At 38.5% G+C, this 14,345-nt stretch overlaps 1 protein-coding gene across 3 annotated transcripts in view; it reads left to right on the top strand.

The window, feature by feature from the left end:
* The window catches only part of FAM135A (family with sequence similarity 135 member A), an 84,944-nt gene that overhangs the window by 20,866 nt on the left and 49,733 nt on the right, over window positions 1-14,345 (top strand). For all 3 annotated transcript variants that reach the window (XR_007628833.1, XM_050314425.1, XM_050314426.1), the window contains exon 3: window positions 734-854. Coding sequence is in view for 2 of the 3 variants with exons in the window: in XM_050314425.1 (XP_050170382.1) it covers window positions 778-854 (77 nt within the window). In the remaining variant the exon portion in view is untranslated. The remainder of the gene's footprint in view (window positions 1-733; window positions 855-14,345) is intronic.

The following is a 14,345-nucleotide window of genomic DNA, read 5'->3' as shown; positions in this document are numbered from 1 at the left end:
GGTAAGTTTGAAGACAAGTGTTTGCAGAAGGTGTAGTCTGTTCTATTAATCTAGTTGGTATTGTTGAAGAAAAACCAGAAGAACTTGGAAAAGTCTATAGATTTAATTTAGGTATCAGCAGGCAGTTGTAAATTAGCAGGAGCTCGCCAGTCTGTGGCTGTGAAGATGACAGTGAGTATTAACACCTTACTCTTAACAGAAAATTGACTATAAATAGACGTGTTGCTCTTGTTAATTCCTACCTTCCCTCTAGAATCTCTCAATCTAAAACCCTGTGTGACATGGTCAGACACTTTCTCTTTACTGCTTGGCTACGCTGTAATTCAGCTGTCCCTGTCTTCATGCCAGCATTGAGGCACTGCTGCCTGCACGGTCATTCTGCATCAACAAGGGCTGGAAGCAGCCTATGCTCTTTATCTCTTTGTTGGCAGTATTTTTCCCTATCCAGCCAAATAGCAGAGCAGACCTGCAGTATGCAGGTATCAGTAAATGCCAGGATTGTATTATGCTGACAGTGCGTTGTGATGCTTCTGTGATAACATTTGATTCCTTCACAACACAGGTAGAAATTACTGTTGACTGGATTTGGTACAGCCTGTATTATTGTTTACCTCAGGGTCTGCATATTTAAGGAAGCTGTGCAAAATTGTATATAAGTATTGTCCTTTTTAGGACCAGATAGGCATTATCTCCATCTTGTGTTCTAAATAGTGTGTTTTCTGTTTGTTTTCAGTAACTGAGGTGCTGACAAGTTTTGACTTCTTCATCCTCTTAAACATGAGTGAAGTTCAGGCTATGGTAGAATTCTCCGTGGAGCTCCACAAATTCTTCAATGTCGATTTGTTTCAAAGAGGGTAGGTAGTGCGTTCTTTCAAACTTTACTGCAGTGGATGGCTGATGTTGGAAAGACCTTAATGGGTAGTCTGTCATGAAGAGTTGCTTCATGTGTTACTGACTGCTTTTATAATGATTTGAAGTTTTTTATTCCTTATTGGTGTTACAAGTCACCCCTGAATGCATGAGTAACTCAGGATTTTGCCAGTAGGTCCCTTGGGGTGGATTAGAGTGAGACACTGAGTGATTGGTGTTTGTAGATATATACATATAGGGTTTATTTTAGAATAATTTGTTTGCAATGGAAAGCAGGTATGTGGCCGTTTTGGTTATTATTATCTACAGTAATATGGCAATATGAAAGCACTTAAGAAAATATGTGAGGGAAAAGAAAGAGGAAGGATACTAGTAAGAACATATCACCACCCATAGACTTTATTGATGCAGTTTAGTTGTCCATTGGTCTAAGTGGTTATTGAAATCTTGATCCATCTTGTTCTGTTGGGCATGGGGGAAGAAGGCCGTGAAACACAAAGTCTGATGGGTTAATATATGTTCAGGCCAGTTGGGAATGCCTGGTACCTCCCCTGGGTCGGGGAAGTTTTCAGTACTCTGGTGAAAGGCCTCAGAAAATTATTCTGGGGGTGCTTGGGGGGAGTCTTTGATGGTTTATGACCCCTTTGAAGACATGGCAGCTGCCTCTCATGTCAGTGCAGTTGAGCCAGTTGTGCTCCATCAGACCTTCCCCAAGGAGGGGGAGGAAGTCTGACAACTGAGCAGAGTTGGGTAAGGGACAACAATTACCATGGTAAAAGACACCATCTCACCTAGCTTTGGCTAGCACACTGGTACTTCCACAATTGTTTTAAGTTATTAACCATTAACAGTCCAGTCTCCCATGACTGGAAAGTCATATTCTTTCTAGGAATTAAAATTAAATACTCAAGTAATTTGGCTTAAAACTTTGGTTGTAATATGGTATATTTGTCTAATTGGAGAAGAGGGAAAACCTGTAGATATGGAGAGTACATTATATTCTTATCCAGGCTTTTACCTTTTTGTATCTTAATTTCTGTAATCCCTTTTGTTTGAAATATGATAGATGTTTGTCTTGAATCTTTTAAAAATGTTATTGCCCCAATTAACTTACTCGTTTATCAGTTTGGCACTGGAGAACTTCAGCTTCTTCTCTCTTCTCACTGTGCTGTGCCTCCACGGTTACAGAGGACTCCATCCTGCCTCATTAGACTCTCCTCTGACTCCACCTGGACTCTGTAGAACTCTTTTTCACATTCCTTTCATTTGATATTACCTGACTGTCCCAGATTACTTTCTAAGGTCCTTGTTTCCCATAGCTATGCAGGAAATAATCCTTTGTAGCTTATTTTCAAGTTATTAGAGATTATTGGTCATCTAGTATTGTGGTACATTGCCTTTCTGTCAATCTTCCAGCAGACTACAGTAAAAATACATGTTAGTTCTTGTGGTGTTAATGTTGTTAATGAGGCCGTGTCAGTGCTTACAGAGAGGGAACGGTGTATATCTATTGATTTATGATAGCTCCTTTTTCCAAAATGTTGTAGAATAACTTTCCTTAGGAACATTTTAGTAATAGGAAAATACAGTGATGTTTTTAGTCTTGTCATCATTCAGGGCATGTATGTGTGTGACCAGGTACTGTTTTTGTTGGGGTTTTGATTTTTTTTCTTTTTTTTTTTTTTGATGTGGTGAGTTGATAAAAGTTAACAGGATAATTTTATTGCTTTGGGATGCACATAGTTCTTCCACTTTGTATTAGCCCTCTGAGGTGGAGATTTTGGGCAAGAGTGATATAAAAAAAAAGGTAACATTGGAAAGGAGCTTAGGAGAAAGAGGCATAAAATAGTTACGAATCATATCTTGGCTAGCTAGCCTCCGTCTTTGCCATGTTACTGTTAGTTCTCATCTATATTTTATTAAAGCTAGTTTTTCTCTAAGTTTGACCTAAAGCTCGTACTGACAGAAGTGATGACCCATTATGGTTACTACTACTTGCAGTCAAAGTATGTGCAACAAACATCTATGTCCCCTTTTTAGGAAAAATCTCAATTTCACTGTTCATTGGAAGAGGAAGACTAAGGAAGGTCTAAGAGGTCTGGGAAAACAGTGAGAATATTCTAATTACTTCAACAAAAAAGCACTGTCTGTTGAACTATAGCCTTTTTTAATCTCATGAATTAGTGGGGAACAAGAGGGTAGAACATGGCAGCATGTTTACACCCTAGTAGAGAACCGGAACAGAAGAAAGTATTTTGGTTGTCTTAACCTTACAATTCAAATGATTCCTCAGAAAGGTAACTGAGAAGCAAAGCACAGCAATATAATTACCAGTGCCTTACTTGCCTTGTTTCTTTTTAGCTTACTCTTGAAAAGGCAGTAAATTCACAGGGCAAGTTCGGAGAGGTAGAATGCTGACATAATGAGAAAAGTGACATGAGGAGATACTACCTCTTTGGTTTCAAGCTGAATCTTTAACTCTGGGCATGTTCCCTTAGCAATTAATGTCAGGAAGAAGAGAGAGTTTCCAGAATAATTTGAAAGACCAAGAAATGCGAATATTGCAATAAATTCAATTTGGGTAAGTTCTGGTATTTTTCTAGGGAAATGTCTTTGTATTTATTTGAGACAGGATATAATACTTACATTGCTGGAGGAGCGCTGGGATAATGGATTAAATGAGCAGAAAAGGAAATCTTTAGTTTCATTATTGGCCTCCTATTTTTGAGCTGCTGCTGTGTTTCTCTCACCAAAAATCAAGTACAAAATTGATTGTATTCTTTGTTTGTTTTGGACTGTGTTCATTCAAGCCTACCCAGCTTAGCATGCTTGTCTCATGTGGTAGAAGCATCATGACCTTTTGAATTGTATAGGGTAAAATGTTGGCTGTTGTAATTAATCACATCGAGTTCATCAAGCTTCTTCTTAAAACTTAGTAGATTTTTATCCTTGCTGTTCTCTTGGAGAGCAAGTCCAGATTGTCACTCGTTTGATTATTGGAGACGTCATAATTTCCAGCCTAAGTTTGTCTGATCAGTTTTGGTTTTTCTTAACAGCTTCATCATGTGCTTTGAATTAATCTCTCAGTCTGGAAGTTCACCCTGAACTATTTTTAGATGTCAGTCTTTTGTCTCTTTTATTAAATATGAACTGACTGAGTTTGGTTGTTGGAATACGTGGTACATTCCCTACTGCCTTCCCTGTAGGGCCCACGTACCCCAGTATCCAATCAAACCCATTCTTCTCTCTTTCTGCTTTTATAACTGTTTGAAGAAATCTACCAACTGCTGCGTCCAACTGTATCATTTTTTCTTGGATCTGTATCTGCAGTGACACTACTGTTGCCAGAAGCGCTTACAACTGTTTTTACACTTAAAAATTAAATTTGGTACTTAAGGAATGAATGACTAGAAGCAGTGTTATGTCCCTATATCTGTGTGGTTCCGAGGTTACTTCAGAGCAGATTTTTGTCTCCTTCTCTGGACCAGATGTTTTATATCATGAGTGTATTTTGAAGTTGTGCGTATCAGTAGTTGGTTCAGACCTTTTTGTCCCCCCAGGGCTTGAGGTGCATTTTGTGACAGGTAGATCAGAGTAGTTTAGCTTCCTTCAGGAGTCATCCATGTTCAGTGAGTGGAAAGTTCTCAGGGAGCTGAAACAGCTTGCAGCAAAGCAGGGTCATTGGGGAAGGTGCCTCAAAACCACTCTGCTGATCTAAACCAGTTAGTAGTGCAGACTGAGCCAAAATTTCTCATAGTATTTAACCCAAGATCAGATTTATCTGAAGGGTTATAACCATATTATTCTCCTAAGTAACCTTTTAAAGCATACTATTTGCTTTACTTTTAGTTAATTGTTACTACTCCAAGGAGGGGAAATAGCACAGACACTTAATTCTAATACACTACTTCTCTGGATGCATGGCTCCCTCCTTCTTACCTAGTTCAAGAAAGGTTGTCCCTGTATCTGCAGTTCTGGTGTGTCCCTGTATTCTAGTGGTTAACTTCTGAAGGTGGCACTGTAGCTGTAATTTGAAAAAGTATGTATAATAATAGTTAAGTACTGTCCTTATCTAGTACAGCTATTTCATTATGTTTTCTTAAAACTCTGTGTCACTTGCTTAAAGCCCAACTTGCTTCAGGTAGTTCTGTTGGTTTATTTTTATCTGTTGTTACATTCAAATAAGGCTTCACACAATTTTGATTTTGAACTAGTGGGATGTGATTATAGGAATTTTTGCCCAAATAGTGATTGATATGTGAGTATTGTGTGACAAAATGAATTAAAGAAATGTAATTGTTTGGGTCCTTGAGAATGATGGTCTGAGATAGTGAGGCTTCAGGCTGTATTGTCATCTTAGCTCATAAAAGCTCCAATAAGGTTTGGGCTCTGTAGTACTGACCTTGTATAAATACAAAGGAAACATAACATAGCTTGACTGTACAAGAGGAGAATAAATTTAATGGAAAACTGATTGGATGATTGGGCTCAAAGAGTTGTGGTCCATGGTGCAAAGTCCAACTTCCAGCTGATGACCAGTGGTACGTCTCGTGGATTGATACTGGGTTGGTAGTCTAAGCAAGTTTGTCATAGAATCATAGAATGGCTTGGGTTGGAAGGGATCATCTAGTTCCAACCCCCCTGTTATTGGCAAGTCCACCTTTTACTAGACCAGGTTGCTGAAGGCCCCATCCAACCTGACCTTGAACAATCCCAGGGATAAGGCATCACAACTCCTATGGGCAGTCTGTGCCAGTGCCTCGCTACCCTTGAGGTAAAAGAATTTCTTCCTATTATCTCATAAATGACTTGGACTCAGGACTGGAAGGGATACTGAGCAAGTTTGCAGATGACACAAAACTGGGAGGAGCTGTTGACTCCCTCGAAGGTAGGGAGGCCCTGCAGAGAGACCTCAACAAATTAGAGGACTGGGCAATCACTGACCATGGGAAGTTCAACAAGGGGAAGTGCTGGATTCTGCACCTGGGATTAGGCAACCCTGGATGTATGTACAGACTGGGAATGAGATGCTGGAAAGCAGTGCCATGGAAAGGGGCCTGGGGTCCTGGCTGATGACAAGTTAAATATGAGTCAGCAGTGCCCTGGCAGCCAGGAGGGCCAACCGTGTCCTGGGGGGCATCAGGCAAAGCATCACCAGCCAGTCAAGGGAGGGGATTGACCTGCTCCAGTCTGCTCTGCACTGGGGTGCCCTTGCCTTGAATATTGAGTGCAGTTTTGGGCAGATGAGGTTTTCATTTCTCTGGAGCTGTGTTTTGCTTTTTTATCTGTGAAATGGCAATGAGCTAAAGAAACTTAGCTAGTGGTTTGTAGTTTAGGATGGTGCATAAATTGCTGCAAGATCTGCTTTGAAAACAGCTTTAATCTACATTTTCCCTATCTCTGCATTCTTACAATCCCAGTATTAAATTCTTACTTTGTTATTAATCCTTTGTTACTTTGTCAGTAATGTGCCTGTATTTAGAAAACTTTTAATAGTAATGTTTCTATGTGTTTTGTCTTTTTCTTTTTGGGTTTTTGTTTGTTTGTTTGTTTTTGTTTGGTTTGGTGTTTTTTCGGTAGCATTTTTCTTTGGAAGGTACAATACCTGCTCTTTCATTGTGGGTTTCAGAAAAAGAACTTCCTAATGGGTATTTTGGCTAAGTGTGAATTTGTTGTTAATTCAAGTAGACTATGAGGAGAGGAAGTAAAATAAAGTGTTAACAGTAGCTCTTTGCTACAGATTTACTTCTCAGTGCCTCTTTTTTATCTATTATTTGACTTTTTGCAGGGCTAAAGATGCTTATAAAACCCCACATTAAGAGTTTACATTTTTGATGTAAGTTTACCATATTTTTTAAAGTGTTTTTGCTTTTAAATACTGAGTAATGGAAGACTAACATTAAATACATTCCATAGGGGAGACTTCAGCATATTCTAACATAAACCACAGTTTTGAAGATGTATCATATCTGAAATTGGGTTATTGGTAACATTGCAGTAGCATAAGTTGCTTGTGAACCTAAGTCCTGTTGAAAGTCAAAAGAATTTAAGCTTTATAGACTACTGAAAATTTAACCTAATGATATTCTTCTGTTCCACAGATTTATGTTTTTCTGTGTGCAGCATTGACATTTTATGCTTCCATGCATGTGATTGTGTTAATGTAGCATAAAAGAAAATGCACTGAATCAGAGTATGACATTTAATGAATTGTATTATGATGACACATTAATTTCATGAGAAATAATGCAGTATATGGAAAGCTGTATTTTTTTCTGTATCCAGTGAGTTGTCTACATTAGTTTTATAATTTTTAACAGGAAATTAAAATCTGAAACTCACTTCTAGTAGGACCATTTTTCTTTCTTCTGGCTTTATCATGAATGAAAAGATTTTGTCCTTGAATAAAGAAGTAGCCCTTGCTAATGGTTTGTGTTGCTGTCATATGATTAAATAAACTCTGGATGGACAAGGAACATTCAGACTCAACTGTTTGGTTTTCGTTTTAATTCGTGCAGCTCAGTCATACTTTTACTTTCAAAACTACATTTTTTGTATGACATACCTTTCTGGAAATAAGTGTTGTGAATTACCTTCTGACATGATAGCTTATCTTTTGAAGTATTATACTGTGATCTTTGCTTAATGTAATGCAGTCTTTGCAAAGGGAGAAGAAAGCTGTCAAATTTGTCTAACAGTTGTAAGATGAGCTCTGTTCTTCAGCTCGTGGTTTTACACTAATACAAATAGCAATAATACGTGTTTAAGATTTGTAGGCTCAGCTGTAAACTCAAGAGAATAGTTTGTCTAGGGAAAATAACACAAATACTTTTGATCTTGGTTTTTATTGTTGTTAAAGTGGATCAGTTTTGAATTCTAGTTCAATAGTGAGTACACACACAAAGGTCCTGCTTGCTTTGAGGCAAGAATGGGTAAGACTGGGAATGAGCAGTTGGGAAGTCGTTTTTTAAGTTGACATTGCTTCAGAAGTTGAAAGTTAGTATCATCACGTATCCTTCTGATCCAGAATGTCTGAGAGACCAATGACATGGTCTGGTCCCAAGGAGGAGTGACCATTTAAAAGACTGAATCTTATTTTTTAAAATAAAAGCCTTGTATACATTGAAAATAGAAGTTGGAAAGGTAATTGGAAAACTGAGTACTGTTTCCTTTGAGTTAGCTGAGAAATTAATATTTTTGAAGTATACTAACGAGTGAAACTGAAGACATGGGGAGCTTGTACTACTTGTCTTCTTCAGATATCTGATTACAATGCTTGTAGTAGGAGACTTGTAGCTGCTCAGGGAGGTTTGTCTAGGGGTCACATAGAGCCATTGTAAATAGGGCTTCTAGTTTGAAGCCTAAAGAATTCTCCTTCCCCCGTCCTCCATGTTAATTCCTCTAAGACTACCCTCTAATTTAAGAAACTGAATGAAATTCTGAATCTGCCTCTTTGAGCTGCATATTCCCATGTGTAAAGATGACTGTTCTGGTGTTTATTTCTTCAACTGTTATCTATAGAGATATAGCTATCAGTTGGTAGTTGTAGTTGTCCTGGAGGTGTCTTTTTTCCTGCATACTGGCTATATTAACAAAATATTTCTTCAATTTTTTGAAATGCTGATGGGTGTATTCTAGACTTTTCTGATATGGGGTACAAATTTCAGATTGCCTGAATTTTGTTCAGATTTTACTCTTACACTCATGTAGTACTTTTGGAAATTTTAAGTATAATAAATTTTGCAATTGAAGTTATTATTTTGCAATTGAAAACATTTTATTCAACTCAGAATTAAAGCTGTCTAATGGCATCCCATTCCCTCCAGGCATTCCATTTGGCAAAATTCCATTTTCTAAGAACAAAAGAGAAAGAGCTCAGATGCCTACTTATGCCATCTTACTGTCTTGCTGGACTTGGCAGTGCTGTGATAGGTACAACTCTCTCATGTGACAGCAAGGTTATATGTAACTGTCATATGCCTTACATCATTTAGCCTCCTTTTAGGATTGTATTTGGAGGGGGTCTGTGTAATTCCTTCTTTATTTATGCAGTTGAAGAAAGAGGGCTCTTGTCTCTGTAAGACCAGGTGCCATTTCACACTGTAAAGTAAAAATTGTGTATCAGCATGCATTGCCGTGAAGACTGTCAGCAGAAACATGATCAGTGAGTTGAGTTTAGTGAGGGAGTAAATGACAGTGTAAGACAGTATTGAGTATGAAAGGATTTTGTCTGGAGAAGGCACAGTTTTTTATTCTGTAGAACAATACAGCTGGCTTATTTGGTAGAATGGGTGTAGGTGCTAGTTGAAGGCATCACAATTATGATTTCTTGACTATGAACCTTCTCTTTCTAAATGTGAGTTTTAGTGAATTCAGTATTCTGGAATAGCATGTGACAGCATTAAGAGTTTTAACTGTGCATTGAATATATTTTTTGTCACTAAAACTCCTACTTTTGAGCCTCTTTCTTGTGTCAACTCTCTTGTGCAGAAACACATAGCTCGTGAATAGGCTTACAGTTCAGACTGTTGCTGTGAAAAATCTGTCATTCCTGAATGTTTTGCCCTGTTTATGTGGGCTTGGTTAATACATGACAGTTACAGAAGAAATTTGGTTGTATTTGGCCTTTAAGTTAGTTTACCATCCATAGCTATCTGAGGGAAGGGAGAGAGTAAGATGCTCATTCTGTGTTTTAAAGTCTTGACTGCCTCATGATATGACAGAGGTTTCTGGTATGGCGTCTTTTTGTCTCTTTTGCTGCACATGCAGCCTAATAATACCTTTATGTATACCTGTATCTGTAATCACAAACAGCACTTGACTGGATCATCACATGCTGCAGAAAGCATATGGCTTCACCAGAATAGGGAACCATTCTCAGTCCCACCACCAAACTCCAAGTCAGACTTGCTGTCTCTGATTCATCAGGTGCTTGCTCCAAAATGTCTTCCTCTTTGATGTCTTACACCTCCTACAAATTACTGTACTCCATATAAAGTAACTCATCAGATTTTTTAATATTTTTTAACCTTATTTTGCATCCCCAACTTGTTCTCCCTTTCTCAGATTCTGACTTATGTTGGCCATGGCAGAAGATTAAAAAACCTACAGAGACTGAGAAGCCCTCCAGACTTGACCATCCTGTTCATGCTTATCCATAAATAACTACATTTGCTGATTAAGACTTCTAAAATTGCTTTAAAAAGTCTTTTTTCTCCAGAAAGGTGTTAAATAACTTACATTAAGACCTCTGCTGCTAATCATTTTGTATTTTAATATGTTTTTAATGCAAGAAGTAGTTTCAAGGCAATTGTGAGACTGAGGAGAAAAAAAAAAAGGAAAAAAAAGATGTATTTCTCACTTGTGCCTGAGCACTGGTTTTGGTGGAGGGAGAGAGGATAAGAGAGCCCACTAATGCCATGAACCCAAACCTGTTGTGAAACAGCATTCTCATCTATGCATTTATAGTTGGCTTGAGCCAGTACAACAGCATGTATCTGCCAAAAGGTGTGATATGCACGGTCTTCTGCTTTGTTTGCTCTTGCAGTCAGGCAGTTCAGTGGTCAGTAAGACAGGCTTGCTTTTGGCAGCAGTTAGAGTGGGTTAAAGCCAGCAGGAACACCGGGCTAAAGGAGTAGGTGTTATAGGTGGGGACGGTCTGTTGATAGCAGCTGCCTGAACAGGGTGATCCTGCTTGTGGTGCTTCCAGTGTGCTGGCAGTAATGCTTTCTTACCTTACGATTGGTCAGCTCAAAATGGTAAGGCAGCAGAAAAAAACCTGGCAAAACCAGAATTATATTCTGGTTTATATTTTTTTAATCTCCCTGGCTCACATCAGCATCAGATATTCTATCAGTGGTGATGCACAAGGAGTATAAAATACACAGGAGGAATGGAAACCCTGCTTCTGTTACCAACTAGCTTTTGGGTTGGTTTAACTGTAATCCTGGACTGCATCCTAAGAGAAATGTCCGTAAAAGTTCCAGCCTCCGTATTAGGAAGACATCTCTGAAACAGGAGAGGCTGTTATGTCAGTATGATCTGCAGAGTGAGAGCAGCCCAGAGATTAGTATGTTTTGAAACAAAACCTCTGTTTGAACTTGTGCATTCATCTCAGTTGGCATCCATGCCCGTAGGATACAGAGTTATGACAGACGTCAGGTATGTCAATTCTAATTTCCCTAAGCTCTCATGTAGAGATACAGAGCTCTCCTGGCGATGCCAGTTTGCAGAGTTTCCGCCTCCCTTGCTGCTGGCAGCTTCATCCCGCTGCAGGGCACTGCCCTGTGGTTGTGCTGGCTGGGCTGATGGAGCAGCTGTAAAGGGAGCTTCTGGATGGGACCAGTGTCCAACGTGCTCTGCGAGCAGTGCATTGCTGTAATTGAGGAAAGGGTCAAATGTATTGTAGCTGAGGGGCAAGAGTGAGTGCCTGGGAGGACAGGACAGAGGAAGAGAGGGAAACAGAAGTCCTTAAACTTGATTTCTTGCAAAACTTTTCTCATATTGTAAAAAGTCTAATTTTCAATAAATTACTCTTGACGTTTCCTTACTATGAGGAAGGGTATGATTTCCCAGATGCCGGCTTGCATGAGTGACGAAGAGAAGGACTCAGATAATTTCAAAAGACAGAGATCCAACCCTGTACTTGCTGGGGAAAGGGCCCTAATCGCCTCCAGAATGCCAATTCCGTTTCCATAGTTCAGCTCTGCAAGGGAGAAGGAGGAAATGATAGAAAGGTGAGTCTGCAGCCATCCAGAGCAGCAGAAACCCTCAGCTTCCAAATCCCAAAGGAAAACTAGGATTCTTCTTCAGTGGATTTTGCAGATCCCAGCTTACTGGGAGCAGTGGTGGGAGGTCAGCCTCATAAGGGGAACAAAAGGATTTAATACCCAGGCCTATGGGAAGTTTGAGTCTCTCAGTGTATGTAGACAGTAAATCATACAATCACCTTGATAATCATCTCTGCATTTCAGTCATATTACTATAGTTAGTGCTGATTCCTTGGAGTTTTTCTCTTTTCCCTATCATATTGTTCTCAGTTTTCATCTCATAGTATTTTTGCATGTCTTCCCTTCACCAATTTGTTTCCTACCTTTCCTGAATACATTCCTACATACCATTTATTTTAAAATATTTCGCATACAGTCTGAGGTTTTCTGCAGTGCTGTTACAGTTTTCTCAGAACAAAAGGCTTTGAAAAAACGTAGACTTTGAAAAACAATTTTTTTTTGTTTTGCTTTCTTGTTTATTTTTTTTAACTTGTTGAACAGGTTCAGTGTGCACTCTGTATCTTCAGGGTATCCAGCTCATGGAATCTGGCAGGAGAAGAAGGGGTTTGGCTACTTAGTCTGTTTGTGCCCATGTAATTTGCTTCATTTATTTAAACTGGCATCAGAAGTATAACTTTTGTGAGTTTGGATTTTTGGCTTTGTTCTTTTAAGGGTATATTTGCTACCCTGTACTAGAGAGAGTAGGTTTTAGGAGATCAAACATATTTTTGCTATAAGAGGTGGCTCTATTGTGGCAAAAATAAAAGCCTAGTCAGGAATAGCAACTTCTTCCTTTTTTCTGAAGAGGTAAGAAGTGGAGTTTTTGCTTTCCATTCTTGAATGCTCACTTTACTCTTTGACGTTCATGAACTTTTAGGATCATCTTAATTTAGAGAAACAGATCTTGACTTATGCTGCTAACTCTTCATAACTTGCTTGGGACATTGTTCTAGTAATATTCCCTGAGATTATTTCTTAAGAATCATGTTAGTAATGAATGCATAAATATAGTGCACAGTCAGCAGATCTGCTTCTCAATCTTTTTGAAATTGAAACTCTTGAAGTTGAGGAAAAAAATAATTTACAGGAAGTGGCAGTACAATTTCTTATTGTTTCTGCGCATGGAGCCCCACCACGGAACCTGACCCAAGAGCATGTCCTGCCACTGAAGGGAACACTTTCTCCCCTGTGTGATCCTGCCATCTTTGATAGACCCTACCAGATTCTTTTTTTCCATTTTGAGATGGATGAGCGCATTGGTTTGTGTTACCATGCAGTTGGTGGAACATCAAAACTTATTTGAGGAGGGGCAAAAACATGTAAAAGAGATTTTGGTCTACAAAAAACTTCTGGTTCCTGCTTGGCTTAAGTATTGGCTTAAGCTACCTTAAATGAATCATGAAAATATTCCTTGCTTGAAGGAAAAAAGATAGATACTTCTGAGAGATTACTTTTCTTTCTTAATGTCCTAATAACATCACAGAACAGTATATTATATTTGAAACTATAGTGTTTCAGTTTAAAAGATTTAACTAGAGGAGCTAATGTCACTTCCATGAATGACATGGCTTTCTGCAGGGGAAAAGACAGAGTTGTTGGTAAGGGTGATGACCTTTATTTTGATGCATCTTGCATAAGGCACAACAGTTCACATGGACTCTTTCATCATAATTTTTTGCAACAGTTTTCTTGGTGGAACCTGAATTTTCAGCTCTGGTTAAATGTATGGTGTATTTGCTATTAAAACAGAGATTGCCCTTCATTAAAATAAGACGCCAAGTGAATTGTAAGGCTTGTATACTTGTTTACTTGCAGATCAGAGGAGCAGAATTGCACAGCTGCAAAACTCATAAAATTTGAAAGACCAGTAAATGCCAGAAAATGAGTTGTCTTCTGGTCTCCCATCTGTTGTATTTGCTAAACCTTGATTTCAAAATTAAAATGTTATGATGTGTCTTACTAAAAACTGATGCCTGTTTGCAAGGGGTGAAGCTTTGTAAAATTGTGACTCTGGATACCAGGAAAAGCTAGCATCCCATACTTTTTTCCGCAGAAAATAAAAAGTTCCAAGCCACACAGTGGTTAAACACATTTGTGAGGCTACTATGCTGAATCAAAAAGTCAAATAAAAAATACTCTCCAAGATAAATAAGTTGAGTTGAAAAGTTTTTATGAGAGAAAATCATTATTCCTGAACATGAGCTTTATGAACCTGTTGTACTTAAAAGATGCAAGAACATTTAGTATTTCTTTCTTGTTCCCTTCAGTGAAAACAGGAAATGAAAGAGGAAATAAAATCATAAAGATAGACTAATATATGATTTATTTGATTAACTAAGAACTCACCTACTATTGCATGTTTATGTGTCTCTTTTAAAAAGCAGTACTTGTTTGAGACTATTTCCTTTTCAAATGTTTAAATATATGTTCATAATGATTGCAGGAATTCTGCTTGAGTGTGCCTTGTGGTAAGAATGTGGAGAAAAGGCTTTTGTAGTAGAAAGGCAAAATCCCCAGCTGCATTTACTTTTCCCTCTCTCCTGTTTTACGTGCTTAATCCTGTTTCATAACAAGCAGCTGTGACTTAGTTGAGGTATTAGTCTCCCAAATAACTCTCATCAAACTTCTGATCTAATAGCTGTTTTGTTTATATATACCCTTAGTTGTCAGAAGTAATGTGTGCCATAGGCATGTGAGGTACTTCAG

Source organism: Myiozetetes cayanensis, unplaced genomic scaffold (genome assembly GCF_022539395.1).
Source record: "Myiozetetes cayanensis isolate MyiCay16 unplaced genomic scaffold, myiCay2020 scf2-11, whole genome shotgun sequence".
Lineage (NCBI taxonomy): Eukaryota > Metazoa > Chordata > Aves > Passeriformes > Tyrannidae > Myiozetetes > Myiozetetes cayanensis.
This window is presented reverse-complemented; position numbering and strand designations above follow the sequence as displayed.